Consider the following 20,807-nt stretch of genomic DNA (forward strand, 5'->3'; position numbering starts at 1 on the left):
AAAAACTCTGTAAATCAAAAGGCTCTTAACATGTTATATAATTATTTCGTACTCCCATATCTTAATTATTGTGTTAAAATCAAATCAAACATCAACTCTATATTCTTACTTCAAAAGAAAGTGATTAGAATTGTAAATTATGCAGATTATCATGACTATACCAATGCTCTGTTTATTAAATTAAAAAACATTAAAACTGCACGATCTTGTTGACCTCAACACTGCTATCAATACTGCTATTAGTGGACCCAGACTTAAACAAGTTGAAAAAATTATTCGGGTGTTACCATTTAGTGGTCAATTGTACGGAATATGTACTTCACTGTGCAACCTACTAATAAAAGACTCAATCAATCAATCAATATTGTGACATACAAAGCTCATAACCACATGCTGCCTCGGTGTCTACAGGAGAGGTTCAAACCCAGAGAGAATCCCTATGACTTCAGAGGTTCAGCTGTCTTTCAGAAAGCAAACATAAGAACGAGCTTAAAAAGTAGATGTGTTTCTGTCAGGGGGGTTCAACTGTGGAACAGCTTGGATGATTCCTTAAAATGTTCCAGTTCCATTCACACATTTAAAAAACACTTTAAGACCAAATATATCATTTTTGAATCAACACTGTAGTTAATACTATGATCAATGTTAATTAAAAACTAAATGTGAGATATAAATAATAATGGGAGTATAATTGTTTTTATATAGTATATATATGGTGCAAAGGTTTAACACGTGTACAAGGATATTTCACATGCCTTTATTGTGTATATCATTTAAAGGCCTACTGAAACCCACTATTACCGACCACGCAGTCTGATAGTTTATATATCAATGATGAACTCTTAACATTGCAACACATGCCAATACGGCCGGGTTAACTTATGAAGTGCAATTTTAAATTTCCCGCCACACTTCCGGTTGAAAAAGCCTTCGAAGGATGACGTATGCGCGTGACGTAGCCCGAGGAACAGAGGTATGCCTTCTCCATTGAATTCAATACAAAAAAGCTCTGTTTTCATTTCATAATTCCACAGTATTCTGGACATCTGTGTTGGTGAATCTTTTGCAATTTGTTTAATGAACAATGGAGGCTGCAAAGAAGAATGTTGTAGGTGGCTGTAGCAACACAAGGACCACTTACTCGGATAGCAGACGCCTAGCCAATGCTAGCAGACGCCTAGCCGATGCTAGCAGACGCCTAGCCGATGCTAGCAGACCCACCGCACGGATGATCTGGTGAAGTATTTCGTCGCGCCGTCAATCGCTGGAACGCAGGTGAGCACGGGTGTTGCTGAGCAAAGCAGATGAGGGCTGGCTGGCGTAGGTGGAGCGCGAATGTTTTCATCATAGTTCTGTGAGCTCCGGTTGCTAATTTAGCCTTAGCGTCGTTAGCAACAGCATTGTTAAGCTTTGCCAGGCTGAGATCTATTAACCGTGTAGTTACATGTACATGGTTTAATAGTATTGTTGATCTTCTGTCTATCCTTCCAGTCAGGGATTTATTTATTTTGTTTCTATCTGCATTTGAGACAGATGCTATCACGTTAGCTCATGCTAAAGATGCTAAAGAGCTTCGTCGATGTATTGTCGTGGAGATAAAAGGCACTTTAATGTCCATTTCGCGTTCTCGACTCTCATTTTCAAGAGGATATAGTATCCGAGGTGGTTTAAAATACAAATCCGTGATCCACAATAGAAAAAGGAGAGAGTGTGGAATCCAATGAGCCAGCTTGTACCTAAGTTACGGTCAGAGCGAAAAAAAATATGTATTTCACTGCATTCTAGTCCGTCACTCTAAAGTTCCTCATCCACGAATCTTTCATCCTCGCTCAAATTAATGGGGTAATCGTCACTTTCACGGTCCGAATAGCTCTAGCTGCGTTGAAAACAATAGGAAAATATGAGGGAGTGAACAACTGACAACGTCACGCTACTTCCGGTAGGGGCAAGGTTTTTTTATCAGAGACCAAAAGTTGCGAACTTTATCGACGTTGTTCTATACTAAATCCTTTCAGCAAAAATATGGCAATATCGCAAAATGATCAAGTATGACACATAGAATGGATCTGCTATCCCCGTTTAAATAAAAAAAAATCATTTCAGTAGGCCTTTAACAGTGTTATGTTGTGTATAATGTGTATTTAGAATATGTTGTACAAAGAACATTTCATAATTTTCGGAAGTTCATCTTGTACTTGACATTGTTTATAGGGTTAGGCGCAATAAGTGTTCAACTTCACCCTAAACCCTTTCGGTCTGCAACATTTTCTTTTTCAATCTATGAATGTACAACTGTCTGTTTATTTTGTTGACCATTGACCGAAGAATAATAATAAACTAAACTAAACTAAACTAAAGTGTCTCAGAAGTCAACAGACAATTCCTTCGACTTCCTTCTTGGTTTGTGCTCTGCCATGCACTGTCAAGTATGGGACCTTATATACAGACAGGTGTGTGCCTTTCCAAGTCATGTCAAATTATCACTCCAATTAAGCTGTAGACACATCTCAAAGATGATCAGTTGAGACAAGATGCATCTGAGCTCACTTTTGAGCTTCATGGCAAGGGTTGTGAATACTTATGTACATGTGATTTATTAGTTTATTTTTAATACATTTTCAAAACAATTTCAAAAAATCTAAAAAAAATTACGGTTTTAACATTGTCATTATGTGGTTTGTGTGTAGAACTTTGAGGACAAAAATGACTTTATTCTATAAGGTCGTAACATACAAAAATTTAGAAAAAAGTGAAGCGCTACTTTGCGGATGCAGTGTAAAATCCCCTGGGTTTTGCCGTCAAAGTTCTCCTGTGTCCAGGGACATATTCCCTGAATTTGCAGACATTGATAAAAAACTAAAATAATATGTACCTAATCACTCCAGTATCAATCATATGCTGATACTACCCTTAGTATTAACACCACCAATTTATGGATCGATCCACTTTCCCTTTACGTGTTGTGTACTGGCTGCAACAATACTGTTGATATATTATCCTTTTTCGAGACTCTTATTAATCTACTTGTTTCCTGTTCCTGTTAAGAGCTGTTTCCTTTCTGCTGTAACAGGGTTCCACCTACACTTCCTAAATTTTACTAAGCACTTGTTTCTTGGTGTTTTAAGATAGATTAGCAGATAGCTTCGCTATTAGCATGTCTGCTCCTGGCTGGTTCTTGGTATGTAACATGTTTAGGTTTGTCCTCCATTGATAATAATACTTAAAGGCCTACTGAAACCCACTACTACCGACCACGCAGTCTGATAGTTTATATATCAATGATGAAATCTTAACATTGCAACACATGCCAATACAGCCGGGTTAGATTAGTAAAGTGCAATTTTAAATTTCCCGCAAAATATTCTGCTGAAAACGTCTCGGTATGATGACGTTTGCGCGTGACGTCACGGATTGTAGCGGACATATTGGGACACAATTGTGGCCAGCTATTAAGTCGTCTGTTTTCATCGCAAAATTCCACAGTATTCTGGACATCTGTGTTAGTGAATCTTTTGCAATTTGTTTAATGAACAATGAAGACAGCAAAGAAGAAAGCTGTAGGTGGGAAGCGGTGTATTAGCGGCAGGCTGCAGCAACACAACCAGGAGGACTTTGAGTTGGATAGCAGACGCGCTACCGTGAGTACGCAGCTTTGGCATCCAAACATTTGATCGCTTGCCCGTACGTGCGTGCCGCTATGTGCATGTCACGTACGTAACTTTGGGGAAATATATGTGCTGTATGAACTTTACGGAGGTGAACGGTACTTTGGGCTTTGGGATTGAGTGTGTTGTGCGGGTGTTTGAGTTGTATTGGCGAGTTATATGGACGGGAGGGGGGAGATCTTTGTTATGCGGATTAATTTGTGGCATATTAAATATAAGCCTGGTTGTGTTGTGGCTAATAGAGTATATATATGTCTTGTGTTTATTTACTGTTTTAGTCATTCCCAGCTGAATATCAGGTCCCACCCGCCTCTCACAGCATCTTCCCTATCTGAATCGCTTCCACTGCCCTCTAATCCTTCACTCTCACTTTCCTCATCCACAAATCTTTCATTCTCGCTCAAATTAATGGGGTAATCGTCGCTTTCTCGGTCCGAATCGCTCTCGCTGCTGGTGGCCATGATTGTAAACAATGTACAGATGTGAGGCGCTCCACAACCTGTGACGTCACGCTACTTCCGGTACAGGCAAGGCTTTTTTATCAGCGACCAAAAGTTGCGAACTTTATCGTCGATGTTCTCTACTAAATCCTTTCAGCAAAAATATGGCAATATCGCGAAATGATCAAGTATGACACATAGAATGGACCTGCTATCCCCGTTTAAATAAGAAAAATTTCATTTCAGTAGGCCTTTAAGATATTACAATAAAAATGCAATTTATTTGCCGTAATGAAGGTGATTAATATTAACTTAGCTCCACAATGTGTATAGAGACACATAATTAGCTGCTAGCTTGTCAGCCGGGGGACTAAAAACATCCAGAGGGGACCAGTGTTTGGGATTGGATTTAAAAAGCATTAATCGGCAATGGGCACATTAATAGGGCACTTTTTTAATGAAAATCGGTTGATACTGGACGGTGGCTGATCAATCCGCACATACCTGTATTGCAGCGTAAATTACAATGAATATACAATACTTTGGTTATGGTAGAGTATGGCATTTTTCTACACAGTCAAAAATGATACTGGTATTTTCATAATCTATTGTATGATCTAGCCCAACACCCATGTTGAATTGACATTCTTGACACAAGTAGTTTGACTACAATAAATCCCAGTTCCAACTTGCTACTCAATCAATCAAAGTTTATTTATATAGCCCTAAATCACGGGTGTCTCAAAGGGCTGCACAAGTCACAACGACATCCTCGGCTCAGATCCCACATCAGGGCAAGAAACAACTCAATCCAATGGGATTACAATGAGAAACTTTGGAGGGGACCGCAGATGTGGGGACCCCCCTACTAAATGCATCTTACAATTTTCACACATTATTATTATTTTTTACCATTTTCAGTTGGATAGAGAAATTATGCTCACCCTGCCGAGCCTGTATTGAATTGTACATATACTGAGTACCGAAACTGAGTATTTATTGATCCAGTTTATAGATAGATATAGATAGATATCAGTGGCGTGCAGTCACTAGAGGCAGGGGAGGCACGGCCTCACCTGCCATCATGGAAAGAAAAAAAAAAGTAAAAAGAAAAAAAAAATAATGAAATTGTTATAAGTATCCAGTGATTATACTAAAGTTATTTTCCATTTAACTTCACCAGTTTTAGATTATTTTTATTTTTATTTTCACATTTGCCGTTCAAATACTGAGAAGAGACGGTGCGGTGATCAGCAGCCAGTTGAGGCACGTCACTGCGTTGTGCCTCAACATGGATTGTGCGCAATGACTCGGCTAACTGCTGGCCTGCTGTGCAGTGAGACCGTATTGCTATATGAATTATATTATACATTTCCATAGTTTAGTTAGCTGAGGTATATAATGTACAGTGTATTTTGTCAACAACTGTATGTGTGTAACGTATTTCTTGTGCTGAGCGATCATAATACGGCTGCGAAGACGCACTGTGAGAGGCTCGTCTCATAACCCCGCCTCCTGGTGTCAAGCACCTCCGCCGCAGAATGCACCGCCCGACGGGAGCGCCGCGGCCACACCAACCAAAGCCCACACCCAAACCCTCCACGTGCAAGACCGAATCCACCCAAAAAAAGTCACTTAACAAGAAGCCAAAAAGTGCAAAAAAAACAATGCTCGCGCTGGAGGAGCCGCGAACGACCGCAGGGACACAACATTAGGTACACTTGCAGACTGTAGCACGGATTTCATTCATTCACAACTCTTCCAACACGAACACCACTGTTCCCGCACTTATAAGTAAAGGTAAGACCATAATAACGTTTTTTTAATTAAATGTGCTTTTTTGTGTGCTACAGTTTGTAAGTGTAAAGTTAAAGTTAAGTTAAAGTACCAATGATTGTCACACACACACTAGGTGTGGTGAAATTTGTCCTCTGCATTTGACCCATCCCCTTGTTCACCCCCTGGGAGGTGAGGGGAGCAGTGGGCAGCAGCGGCGCCGTGCCTGGGAATCATTTTTGGTGATTTAACCCCCAATTCCAACCCTTGATGCTGAGTGCCAAGCAGGGAAGAATGCTGGTATGAGCTTTTAAACATAACCCGTTAACTGCTGCCAATCAAATGGTGAATAAGATACTCTTTAGGGTTCATAAGTTTGTAAATCTGACAGTGATGAAGTCAGTGCCTCACCTGACATGAACCTCACCGCACGCCACTGATAGATATACACAATTTTTCCAGAGGTACTCACCGCACAAAAGACTAATCCTTGGCCCACACAGGCACACCAACACATCCAGAAAGGCGCCTCTGGTGACCACACAACTATTCTCTCTGTAGTGTGAAAAAAAAAAAAAATACAATTAAAAATGTTGCCATGTTGTATAATAAAAAAGAACATCAAATATAGCACAAATAAAGAAATACTTTTATTCTGAACCTGTTTAAAATGAAATAAAAAACATTAAAAGACCATGGAGTCCAGCAGCAGAAGATCACAGAATCTCTTAAATACGAAGCAAAGAGCTAAAGTGATTTACTGAATGTGCTTGTTTGTGTCTAGTGTTGGTGCCTGTGCAGTTTGTCCTCGTCTAAGATGCCACACGCTGCACAATCTCATACTTGATTAAATTTATCGAAGTTTGAATTAACTCAATCAAGCAGAGACAATTAAGGCATGTAATTATAAAAAGTTTACATCTGCTTCTTAGTGGTGTTTAAGTGAAGTAACTTGTGTGGCAAGTGTGTGCTTATGCGCAGCCTCAATCAAGACTTTACTTACGGTGCTATGAATGCCCACAATTGAGTGAGAACAAGGGAGGCGGTGTGTGAGCTTCACATCATGTTTTCATCAAGCAGATATTAAAACATACACACATACTTCACACACATACACCCATACACGCAGAAGCGAGGGATCATAAAAGGTTTTTTTGTTAGCTCAGTAACCTTACAAAATAGGCTGTAACGAGACCAAGAGGTCAATCCAAACAAATTACATATCATTAGATGTAATTTCCAACAGTTGTCAAGTAGGGAAGAAGGTTTGTTTTCAAATTAAAGTATGGAAATGTATGGAATTGGTGTCAAGATGCCCCTAAATAGTCTTGGATGACTTTTTCAAGTAACATTTTAAAAGGTTAACTCCTTAGTTTTTGTCTTTTAGGTTTTGAAACAATGGTTTTGTTACAACACAATTGTTACCCTCAAAAAGTGTAAAGGGAAAGCTATAGTTTAGTTTTTAGCTCATTAGTATTTGTCTTTAATATTTTACACATCAGGTTTATAACAAAACAATAGTTACTCTTAAAATGTGTAAAGAACTGTAGTTTAGATTGTTATACGCTAGCTAACTAGTGTTACACAGTTGTTAGCCTTGATGCTAGCAAGAAATTACATTCTCTTTAGGGTTAATTGTCACATATATTCAGCTCATACATATTACATATACAGTTCGCTGGCCTAAATATGTGTTTCCTGTTCATTTTCTTTGCACATTTTATGTTTTTTTAGATTGTTCCATTAAAGGTCTACTGAAACCCACTACTACCGACCACGCAGTCTGATAGTTTATATATCAATGATGAAATATTAACATTGCAACACATGCCAATACGGCCGGGTTAACTTATAAAGTGCAATTTTAAATTTCCCGCCACACTTCCGGTTGAAAATGTCTAGATATGAAGACGTATGCGCGTGACGTAAACGGTTGATAGAAGTATTGGTACCCCATTGAATCCAATACAAAAAAGCTATGTTTTCATTTCAAAATTCCACAGTATTCTAGACATCTGTGTTGGTGAATCTTTTGCAATTTGTTTAATGAACAATGAAGACTGCAAAGAAGAAAGCTGTAGGTGGGATCGGTGTATTAGCGGCTGGCTACAGCAACACAACCAGGAGGACTTTGAGATGGATAGCAGACGCGCTATCCGATGCTAGCCGCCGACCGCATCTATGATCGGGTGAAGTCCTTCGTCGCTCCGTCGATCGCTGGAACGCAGGTGAGCACGGATGTTGATGAGCAGATGAGGGCTGGCGTAGGTGGAGCGCTAATGTTTTTATCATAGCTCTGACGAGGTCCCGTAGCTAAGTTAGCTTCAATGGCGTCGTTAGCAACAGCATTGTTAAGCTTCGCCAGGCTGGAAAGCATTAACCGTGTAGTTACAGGTCCATGGTTTAATAGTATTGTTGATTTTCTGTCTATCCTTCCAGTCAGGGGTTTATTTCTTTTGTTTCTATCTGCATTTAAGCCCGATGCTATCACGTTAGCTCCGTAGCTAAAGAGCTTCGCCGATGTATTGTCGTGGAGATAAAAGTCACTGTGAATGTCCATTTCGCGTTTTCAACTCTCATTTTCAAGAGGATATAGTATCCGAGGTGGTTTAAAATACAAATCCGTGATCCACAATAGAAAAAGGAGAAAGTGTGGAATCCAATGAACCCTTGTACCTAAATTACGGTCAGAGCGAAAAAAGATACGTCCTGCATCGCACTCTAGTCCTTCACTCTCACGTCCTCATCCACAAATCTTTCATCCTCGCTCAAATTAATGGGGTAATCGTCGCTTTCTCGGTCCGAATCGCTCTCGCTGCTGGTGTAAACAATGGGGAAATGTGAGGAGCCCTTCAACCTGTGACGTCACGCTACTTCCGGTACAGGCAAGGCTTTTTTATCAGCGACCAAAACTTTATCGTCGATGTTCTCTACTAAATCCTTTCAGCAAAAATATGGCAATATCACGAAATGATCAAGTATGACACATAGAATGGATCTGCTATCCCCGTTTAAATAAAAAAAAATTCATTTCAGTAGGCCTTTAAAATAATATTGTCAAAACTAACCACTTCGATATAATGCCGCTATTAGAGTCTAATTGAACAATACCAATATTAATGCAATATTATATCAACATGAATCATACAAACCCCAAAACCAGTGAAGTTGGCACGTTGTGTAAATCATAAATAAAAACAGAATACAATGATTTGAAAATCCCTTTCAACCTATATTACATTTTTTCCATTTGTGATGTTTTTCTAATCGGTGAAATCAGCGGATATCTCCATACATGGTTTTACACGAAAACCTTTGCGTGAGTCTGCCATTGTAGTCCGACGGTGTAGTCAATAAGTTTGTCCTTTTTCTCTAATCTCTTGTTGTGGTGCAGACTGGCTTGTATATGCACATGCATCCTCTGTTGTAATTTTTAACACAAAGTAGCATACAGTTCTAACGTATATCGCTCAGTAGTCTCGATATGGAAGTGCTAAAGACTACAACATCGCTGATGGGACGCGGCACGTAAAAAAGACCCCCCACAAAACGCCGCATCCTGAAGAGACGGGGTCAGAAAGCGGCTTGAAGTCGGTCTATAAAACATATTCTATGCATATTTTTGACCAAAGAACCACCAGTAAATGTTATGAAGACCACAATAAAGTTTTTTTATATCAATCAATCAATCAATGTTTATTTATATAGCCCTAAATCACAAGTGTCTCAAAGGGCTGTACAAGCCACAACGACATCCTCGGTACAGAGCCCACATACGGGCAAGGAAAAACTCACCCCAGTGGGACGTCGGTGAATGACTATGAGAAACCTTGGAGAGGACCGCATATGTGGGTAACCCCCCCCCTCTAGGGGAGACCGAAAGCAACGGATGTCGAGTGGGTCTGACATAAAATTGTGAAAGTCCAGTCCACAGTGGATCCAACACATCAGCGGGAGTCCAGTCCACAGCGGGGCCAACAGGAAACCATCCCGAGCGGAGACGGGTCAGCAGCGCAGAGATGTCCCCAACCGATGCACAGGCTAGTGGTCCACCCGGGGTCCCGGCTCTGGACAGCCAGCACTTCATCCATGGCCACCGGACCTATGCGACTCCCCCTCGCAAGGGACAGGGGAGAAGAGGAGAGAAGAAAAGAAACGGCAGATCAACTGGTCTAAAAAAGGGGGGGTCTATTTAAAGGCTAGATTATACAAATGAGTTTTAAGATGGGACTTAAATGCTTCTACTGAGGTAGCATCTCTAACTGTTACCGGGAGGGCATTCCAGAGTACTGGAGCCCGAATAGAAAACGCTCTATAGCCCGCAGACTTTTTTTTGGCTCTGGGAATCACTAATAAGCCGGAGTTCTTTGAACGCAGATTTCTTGTCGGGACATATGGTACAATACAATCGGCGAGATAGGCTGGAGCTAAACCGTGTAATATTTTATACGTAAGTAGTAAAACCTTAAAGTCGCATCTTAAGTGCACAGGAAGCCAGTGCAAGTGAGCCAGTATAGGCGTAATATGATCAAACTTTCTTGTTTTTGTCAAAAGCCTTGCAGCCGCATTTTGTACCAACTGTAATCTTTTAATGCTAGACATAGGGAGGCCCGAAAATAATACGTTACAGTAATCGAGACGAGACGTAACGAACGCATGAATAATGATCTCAGCGTCGCTAGTGGACAAGATGGAACGAATTTTAGCGATATTACGGAGATGAAAGAAGGCCGTTTTAGTAACACTCTTAATGTGTGACTCAAACGAGAGAGTTGGGTCGAAGATAATACCCAGATTCTTTACCGAGTCTCCTTGTTTAATTGTTTGGTTGTCAAATGTTAAGGTGGTATTATTAAATAGATGTTGGTGTCTAGCAGGACCGATAATCAGCATTTCCGTTTTCTTAGCGTTGAGTTGCAAAAAGTTAGCGGACATCCATTGTTTAATTTCATTAAGACACGCCTCCAGCTGACTACAGTCCGGCGTGTTGGTCAGCTTTAGGGGCATGTAGAGTTGGGTGTCATCAGCATAACAGTGAAAGCTAACACCGTACTTGCGTATGATGTCACCTAGCGGCAGCATGTAAATACTAAAGAGTGCAGGGCCAAGAACCGAACCCTGGGGAACTCCGCACGTTACCTTGACATAGTCCGAGATCACATTGTTATGGGAGACGCACTGCATCCTGTCAGTAAAATAAGAGTTAAACCAAGACAAGGCTAAGTCTGACATACCAATACGTGTTTTGATACGCTCTAATAAAATATTATGATCGACGGTATCGAAAGCGGCGCTAAGATCAAGAAGCAGCAACATAGATGACGCATCAGAATCCATCGTTAGCAATAGATCATTAGTCATTTTTGCGAGGGCTGTCTCCGTAGAGTGATTTGCCCTGAAACCGGATTGAAAAGGTTCACAGAGATTGTTAGTCACTAAGTGTTCATTTAGCTGCTGTGCAACAGTTTTTTCGAGAATTTTGGAAATAAACGGAAGGTGGGAGACCGGTCGGTAGTTTACCATGAGGTCAGGATCGAGGTTAGGTCTTTTGAGCAGAGGATGAATAACCGCTTTTTTGAATGCTAGGGGAACAGTGCCGGAGGAAAGTGATAAGTTTATAATATTTAACACTGATGGACCTAATAATACAAACAGTTCCTTGATAAGTTTCCCAGGAAGTGGGTCAAGTAAACATGTTGTTTGTTTTATCCCACTTACACGCTGTAATAATTCCTCTAATGTTATTTCATCAAAAATAGAGAGACTATTTTGGAGGGCAGTGTCCGTCGTATATACAGTCGTATTTGTGTTAATAGAGCCCAGTTGTAGCTGGGATGCGTTGTCTTTAATCTCCTTTCTAATGAGTTCAATTTTCTTATTAAAGAAATTCATAAAATCATCTGCCGAGTGGGTGGAGCTACTGGGAGGAGTCCCTTGTTGGGTTAGCGATGCTACTGTACTAAACAGAAATTTAGGATCGTTTTTGTTGAGGCGGATGAGATTTGAGTAGTATTTAGCTTTAGCTAAGGTAAGCATGCGTTTATAAGTTATTAAACTATCACTCCATGCTTGATGGATATGTAGAAATAAATCATAATACATGGTATGACCCCTTTAAATAAATCTTAACGTGCTATAGTACAAACCAATATTTAACACAATAAAAACTTGGCCATTAAAACAGATCAAATACTAAAACTAAAATACTTTGAAACAAGCATAAGAAACACAAAACGTGCAAAATAGTGGGTTTGATAACAGTGTGTATTTATTTTAGTTATTAAAAAAGAAAAACTTGGTTAAAAGATTTTAGTGTGTGTATAGGTACCGGTACTCTTTGAGCACATTCAACAAAACAGTACAGCAATAATAATATTGATTTAAAAATGTGTTAAGACTGCAATTCATTCAAGGACACTTATTACATATGTCTTGCTTGTGTGCTCAGCTGTTGTATAGCCTCTTGCCTCTAAAAGCATAGCCTTAGTATTTTATACATTTGTAAATGACTTCACTAAAATACAAAAGAAGACCAACTTTATGTGCTTATTGGAGGACTTTTGGATGTCAACTGGCTGTCAAGCTTTGCACAAGTAAACACGCTATAGGACTGCTTGTATTGGAGCATAGTATCGGAAAGATTTGATGCAAGCCGAAATATTCTGATACTTGTTTTTTTTTGCTGATATCGGACCAATATCCGACATCAATATTGGCGCGGGACATCCCTGGAACCGGGGCGGTATGGCGTAGTGGGTAGAGCGGCCGTGCCATAAAACCTGAGGGTTGCAGGTTCGCTCCCCGCCTCTTACCATCCAAAAATCGCTGCCGTTGTGTCCTTGGGCAGGACACTAAACCCCTGCCCCCGGTACCGATCACACCGGTGAATGAGTTATAAAAATGAATGATGGGTTTTCACTTCTCTGTGAAGCGCTTTGAGTGCCTAGAGGTTTGCATGGATTAATACTTTTCAAATAGTGGGGTGGGGGTTGTAGTCTTAACAGTTTAATCAACTGTTAAGACTACAACAACCCCCATATTATATTTTTCTTCTATATATTTTCTATATAATATTGGACTGAACAACTGTTGAAACCATAGTTATGGGACTTGCGTTATTCTTTGATCCAATTGTTAGATGATCAAATAAAAAGACGCTCGTTGCTCTGGCGAGCAAGAATTCACTTTGTCATCCTAATTGAGACTCATCAGTGTAACCATGCGAAGCTCGCAGGGCTACTGTTGCTAACCCAGCGACCCTGTGTTCTCTGCTGATGGCATGCACACAGAGAATAATAGAGACCCAGTCTTGACCTCAGCAAGGGAATAAAAAAGAGGGAGGGGGTGGTAATCAGTGCCCCATCTCAAGACCTCAATTTTGGGTTAGAGGGCCAGAGGTAGAGGAGAGGATGGGGGAGAGTGTTGGGGCAGGGGAGCAAGACAGCAGGCAGCCTCTTTGAAATTGAAGCCTAGGCAGGACATGAAGCGGACATGGTCAGGCAGGGAATGACCGTCAACACAGGGAGCTATTCTTCTGCTGAGGGAGACGGGATTCTTATCTGCACATGCATGTGTCTAAGATTACCGAGAGGCAAGCCACATGCACTGAAGGACAGCTTTGCCGATCCCATTCTCTGCTGGCGGTGGCCTGTGTGACTCACTCCGGTAGGATTGCAGGAGAAACAGTACCTGAATAAACAGAGAAGTATGCATGTAAACATAATTATGTAACAGACAGTGAAGTTATTCATTTTGTCCAGATGATAGTATGTTGCTAATAGTATGTTCTTACTTTCTTCTGTGTGATGGGCTACAACATTACTTAATCCAAAATGTTTGTGTTAGTTTACAGGAGCTATATTGACAATGCTGTTGTACAAGTAAACATTTCTCCAAGGTTGTTTCTGCTTTCGGTCCTTATAAATCGAAAAATATACAAGAATACCTCCTTGTCACCTATTAATTACTTCCATCCATTTTCTACCGCTTATTCCCTTCGGGGTTGCGGGGGGTGCTGGAGCCTATCTCAGCTACAATCGGGCGGAAGGCGTTTACACCCTGGACAAGTCGCCACCTCATCCCAGGGCCAACACAGATAGACAGACAACATTGACACTCACATTCACACACTAGGGCCAATTTAGTGTTGCCAATCAGCCTATCCCCAGGTGCATGTTTTTGGAGGTGGGAGGAAGCCGCAGTACCCGGAGGGAACTCACGCAGTTACGGGGAGAACATGCAAACTCCACACAGAAAGATCCCGAGGCCGGCATTGAACTCATGACTACTCAGGACCTTCGTATTGTGAGGCAGACGCACTAACCCCTCTTCCACCGTGCTGCCCTCTATTAATTACTTATAGTCAGCTATTATCAGATCTAGAAATAACAAATAATTAATTACTTATAGTCAGCTATTATCAGATCTAGAAATAACAAATAAAAAATAAAATTTAAATGGGTTGCTTGATTAAACTACAAAATCATTTAGAGAGCACTGACCTCTGCTAAGCCCTATCTCCCAATAGTAAAACAGCCCTGAATTCAGGCGGTGATGCGGATCACCCCCAAAATGTAATGACTTGTTCCTTTTCTCATTTCTGCCTTTTTTGGAAAGTCTAATCACGCATGCATGCACGCACGCACGCACACACACACACACACACACACACACTTTTTGAGTTATGTTCACTAACTAACTTACTGACAGTCAAACTAGCGGCAATGATTACACATCCTAATGGCAGAGGTAAAAATGATCAACTTTCAATAATTGTTGGCAACTACAACGTGTGCATACATTTCACACATAAGATGGGATGCTCAAGTTACATGATATTGTGTGATGCTGTGGTGGCTGTGAGTGTTCAAAGGCCAGGATACTGAATAACTGACTGACTGGCTGGGTGGCTGGCTGGCTGTGGTGTGTATTCTGGGCTATGGTAAGTATACTCTTAAGGTCTGGGCCATGGCCACAGACCAATAGGAAGCCATTCATTACACTATGCAGGGAAGGCAACATGGGGGAAAACCAGGCTGACCACGTTGCACTGAGCCTGGCCTACCCCTTCTGTTCTCCTGCAGTCTCCACACCCAGGCAACACCCACTGGCTCACAAAAACAGCCCTGACACTCCTTGGTCTCTCTTCCTCTTGTTGTCACTTTTAAAGGGTTTTTCCATCACAAAAATCCAGTGTCATATGGAATCCCAAACCAAATACTGAATCATTCAACTGTTTTCACAAATAAAAATGTGTTACTGGGGGATGGTTTATCCCAGACGATGGCAAACTAAGGCCCACAGGCCATATACGGCCATCCAAACAAATAAAGTTTTTCTCAAATTTTAACACTGGGGTTGTAGCCAGCAATATGATATAGAGTCAATATTTTGATTTGCCATTACCGTAAGTGTTTAACTATCAAAATAATTCCAAGTGTTACTGAAGCTAGAGACTAGGCCAGACCTGGGCATTGTGCGGCCCGCGGGCCGCATCCGGCCCTTTGTACGTCCCTGTCCGGCCCGCGTGAGGCCAATTATAAATTACAAAATAAATTTTAAAAAGCATCTATTTCGAGTGTGCAATACAACGGTGCTGCTTTTGTTTTGAAAAGCGTTATTTGTATTACTTCCGTGTGGACGTATGCTCGTGCGCGCAGCGGCAATCTCAAATTACAAAATAAATTTAAAAAACCATCTTTGTCGTGCGTGCAATACAACTGTGCTGCTTTTATTTTGAAAAGTGTTATATGTGCGTATGTCCTGTGAGGGAAGGCGCACAGCGACAAGTGATGCCCGGTTATCCCTGAGACGCTAAAAAGAGAAAAGTTGATGACGAATGGCGTGTTTTCAACAAGACAAGTAAAGGTAAAGCTGTGTGCTTATTTGTGGTACAGACGTTGCTGTGTTTAAAGAATATAGTGTAACGACCTGCTGAAGTAGATGTTGTCTTCTTGAGTTGCGTAAATGAGGAGTGAGGAGACGTGCGTGTGGAAGGAACGAGATATGTTGAGCTGTGTTAGTATAGCTTGCTCAATAAAAGTTTAAAAAGAGCGTCAGACTTGATGTGCACTTCTTCTGGACGCTACAATTGGTGGCAGAAGTAAAACTTTGCGCATACTGCACTGTTTGTGTGCTACGTCATCGGGAGGTACGTGCCACGTGAGGAGCTCGCCGCAAAGAGAGAGAGAGAGAGCGTTTACAGGTGCAGCCACGCTGCTTGCCACGGGGGGAATTCCGCCCTCAATGAAGACTCCCAGGTTTGATGGCAAGGCGAACTGGGAGGCATTTCATCCCACTTCTGACATCAATTGTAGCGTCCAGAAGAAGTGCACACCAAGTCTGATGCACTTTTTAAACTTTTATTGAGCATGCTATACTAACACAGCTCAACTTATCTCGTTCTTTCCAAAAGGAAAACCAATCCTCACTCCTCATTTCCGCAACAGCAACGCTTCCTCCTTCTTCGCCAATCACCTTACAGGCGTGCTACGTTCACAACGTTTTCTTATCTGGTTAAATAAAGGTTTTACAACAAAGAGGATGCAGGATAAAGTGACAGAAATTGAAATTTTTGTATTGTAATATACATCAGGAAGTGTTGTGTAAGAAAGTGTTAAAAATAAAACCATCAAAAGCCATCTGCTTTTGTATAAAGATAAGTTAGGTTAAATGAAAATATTATTATTATTATTATCTATCTTACGGTATATCAAAAATAATTTGAGCAAAATTTAATTGAAATATTGTCAGTGTGGCCCTCCAGCAGTGCTCGGGTTGCTCATGCGGCCCCCGGTAAAAATTAATTGCCCACCCCTGGACTAGGCGCTTTCCAGTGATATACGGGTCATTACGGTGATCATAAGGACTGTGTCACAGCAGCGCCCAGAAAACAAGGCTTTGGTCCAAAGCAAGGAAGGTGGGAGTCTGTTTACAAAGTACTGCAAACCTGTGTGGAAGGCAAGAGAAGTAAGCTTTCTATGACAAAGTTCTAGCAGTTCTAGAACATCAGTAAGAATCTTTCATGACAGTCCTCCTTAAATCAGTAGTCCCTAAAAGTCTGTAAAAGTATTAACACGTTTGTTTCTTAACATAGAGTTGGCATGTTTGAGAAATGCTGACACAAACATGTGCAAATATTCCGCTTGCCGATTAATGTAGTAATGGTCCGGGTACTCTGGCTTCCTCCCACCTCCAAAGACATGCACCTGGGGATAGGTTGATTGGCTAAATTGTGTGTGTGAATGTGAGTGTGAATGTTGTCTATCTATTTGTGTTGGCCCTGTGATGAGGTGACGACTTGTCCAGGGTGTACCCGCCTTCCGCCCGAATGCAGCTGAGATAGGCTCCAGCACCCCCCGCGACCCTGAACAGGACAAGCGGTAGAAAATGGATGGATGGATGGGTCAAAACTATTAAAATAATCCTGCTTGAAAACTGTCTTAGAGATCTCATGAAGATTGTGATTCCCAATATTCTATCTGAAAGACAAAATGAACTAATTAAAACTCATCAAACAGCCTTCATGCAAGGTAAAATGTATTGTAAGGCTCTCACAGACCAGACAAGTACAGCAGATACAAACGAGGACAACTAGTTTACTTACTAAACTAACTTGACTACGTGTATTTCATAAATAACCTGAAATAGACAATTCTAACATGAACACATTCATAAACTGGTATCCTTCTAAAGAGTACATTCAATGTCAACAACAAGTATATAAAGCAAACACAAAACACAAATTAAACCTCTTTTCTCTAGTGAGAAGTTTAACAACTTGTATGTGTGTATTTCTGTATGTGAATCTGTGTTGCAAAAAGCCTTAATCCTTATTTTGGCCTCCATGGCCTAGTATAAATAGTGGTGGTGGATGTGAGCTCCGTTCAGACTCTGTTATCAGCCTGCCCCGCTGTCCCTCCTACTGCCGCAACCACAGACTAACCACATGATGCAGTGCGTACACACATACAGTATACAATTGTGTGAGTGCAGTGTGAGCAGTCAATTCATGGCTTGGTCCAGTAAAGCATAAGCACTAAGGCTCATAAATCAGCATTCACTAAAACCTAAAAGATGTTGGGCAAAGCGGGTACGGACCCAATTAGGCAAAAAAACAACTCTTAACTGAATTTTTGCTGGGAAAAAAACCCATACCAGAACAAAATTGTCGTTTTTCATATACTCAGTTAAACAATTTAGGGTATGTGTATGTTTGTGTAGATGCAAGTAATGTACAATTACATTTGTTGTAAAACTGTATCATAGAAAAACCCAGCAACATGGGTAGAGATGGGAATTGAAAACTGGTTCTTGTTCAGAGCCGGTTGTTAGTGTATCAATTTCTTGAAATCGCTTGCCATTTTGTCGAGCAATTCTCTTATTGACGCTTCCGGGAGGGGATGACGTCATTACACAACGTGTGTACTGCGTAGTGACGTCAGATCTCAAGATGGCGATGCCTAGTCGAAACAAACACTAACATTTTCCAAGAAAAGATTGCAATAGCGCTACTACTCTAGAGCAGTTGACAACAGGGGAGAAACAGAGGAAACGGATGCTGCCAACACCATTGACGGTTGCATTCCACTGAAAAGAAGAAACACCACCACCATGCCAGTCATCGTAAAGCTTGCCAACAGGAAATCTGAAATGGCACTACTGAAACAGGAAAAAAAAGCTAAACAGTACAAATGTGTACATGAACAAGCACCTCACTAGGATACGATAGAATAGACTTGTATTTATCCCACAATAGAGAAATTACGTTGTGCAGTGCAGGATTTTACAAACAGGAACACAAGTAAAACAGAATAAAAAACAAAGAAATATTAATAAATACTACATATTGCACGCTAATATGTATAAATAAAATATCAAATAAAACAAAAACAAAAGGACCTCAGTCTCATCAAGAGTTGTAGGCGACTTTGATCCTTCTTGTACACAGCGTTTGAATTGTAAGTCCAGTCCAAACAAACATCTACATGTAACACAACGTTCCAGAAAATTACTGAACAAGAAGATTTTGATTTATGGACATTCATAAAGCAACACAAAAAATGGATGAACGGAAAATATGGAAACCTTCTGCAACATACTGTAGATCATAATAGTATGGAACTGGAGAATGACATAGATCCAGATATTTTTTTCCTCCCAGATCAGGAATAATTGTTTTTGTCATACAAATGAACAATATAATAGCAACATTAAATTTGACAACAAACTGTCAATTATTCATTTCAACAGCAAAAGCCTGTATGCAAACTGCAACAACATGAAGCAGTTTTTGGACCATTTCAGCAAACCCTTAAAAGTGATCGCTCTCTCAGAAACATGGATTGATGCTAAAAAAGGAATAGATTTTGATTTGAAAGGATATTAAATAAATGACATCAACAGAACAAACCAAGAATAGAGGAGTAGCAGTGTACCTGATGAAGGACCTGCATTACAAAGTGGTAAAAAACATGTAATTTGCTATTGATAATAATTTAGAATGTTTAACCATTGAAATCTGCTATGAAAAAAGCAAAAAACGTATTAATCATCTGTACATACAGAACACCTAAGTCAAGCATTGAAACGTTTTAGGACTGAATTAAGGCAACTTTTACTGAAATCATTCAAAAAGTAATTTTCTGATGAGGTGACTTAAACATTGACCTTTTAAACCCTATTAAGCAAAATACTATTGATGACTTTATAGATACAATGTATAGCATTAGTTTATATCCTAAAATCACAAAGCCAAGCAGAATCACAGGACACTGTGCTACACTTATTGATTTTCTATTTCATTTTTTTAGTTTATTTGAACAGGGAAAAAACATATTGATCAACATTGCTGTAAATACGCAAGTTTTAGCTACAAAGCTAGTTTCCAACCATAGCCCTTGGGCAAGATGTAGATCGCCAGGAGCAAACAATATACAATCAAAACAACAATGATAATATTTTCAATAACTATTTTGATAATAGTAATACAACAAGTGGTCTGCTAATAACCACCATCAGAGATCATCTACCTGTTTTCACAATCAATGACGGAAACTACAAGAAAAGGAATGTGGATGACAAAAACACACTTCAAAGACTATGCACAGAGAAAAGTATGAATGCTTTTAAGAATTATCTGAGAGAACAACATTGGGACAATGTATACAGTGAAACTAATGTAGATTATGCACAATGGTAATTCATTTAATACTTTATGACCGACATTGTCCATGGAAACAACTTATCAAACAATCAACCATGGATGACAACGGGACTGAAAAATACTTGTCATAAATGATGATGCTTGTAATTTATAACAAACATCTACAAAGGCAAAACATAATTGGAAAACGTATATGAACAAGCTAACCAGTATCTTACTAACAAAGAGTATTAGTCATATATTAGACATGAACAAAATCGATATGAGAGCAACATGGGGCATCCTAAATAACATTGAAAATGGCACTAAGAAGGATAAACCTCAATACTTCTCAGAGGGAAACATACAAATGACAATATGAACAAAGTAGTGAAAAGCTTTAATAACACTTTGTGAATATTGGCAAATTGGGGGGTAAAAATGTCATATGCTGGGTCAGTTAAAGTGCAATACGCATAATAAACGCAACATTATTAATATTGCTACTTCGGATAATTTCAACAAACAATCCTCAAAACAGCCCACTACCTATAATATGGGCTTTTTAAACATAAGATCATTATCTTCCAAAACGTTATTAGTTAATGAAGTCATTAGAGACAACAAACTTGACGTCGTTGGTCTCGCCGAGACCTGGTTCAAACCAGACGATTTTTTTGCGCTAAATGAGGCATCTCCTCCTAACTATACCAATACACATGTTGCCCGACCTCTTAAAAGGGGAGGGGGTGTCGCACTAATATACAATGAAAACTATAATCT

At 40.2% G+C, this 20,807-nt stretch overlaps 1 protein-coding gene across 2 annotated transcripts in view; it reads right to left on the reverse strand.

The window, feature by feature from the left end:
- The window catches only part of thada (THADA armadillo repeat containing), a 251,978-nt gene that overhangs the window by 89,504 nt on the left and 141,667 nt on the right, over positions 1-20,807 (reverse strand). For both annotated transcript variants that reach the window (XM_062058803.1, XM_062058804.1), the window contains exons 30-31: positions 13,467-13,570; positions 6,354-6,436 (exon numbers count right to left, since the gene is read on the reverse strand). In XM_062058803.1, the coding sequence (XP_061914787.1) occupies positions 6,354-6,436; positions 13,467-13,570 (187 nt within the window). The remainder of the gene's footprint in view (positions 1-6,353; positions 6,437-13,466; positions 13,571-20,807) is intronic.

The sequence above is a fragment of the Entelurus aequoreus genome, linkage group LG09 (genome assembly GCF_033978785.1).
Source record: "Entelurus aequoreus isolate RoL-2023_Sb linkage group LG09, RoL_Eaeq_v1.1, whole genome shotgun sequence".
NCBI classification, from domain to species: Eukaryota; Metazoa; Chordata; class Actinopteri; order Syngnathiformes; family Syngnathidae; genus Entelurus; species Entelurus aequoreus.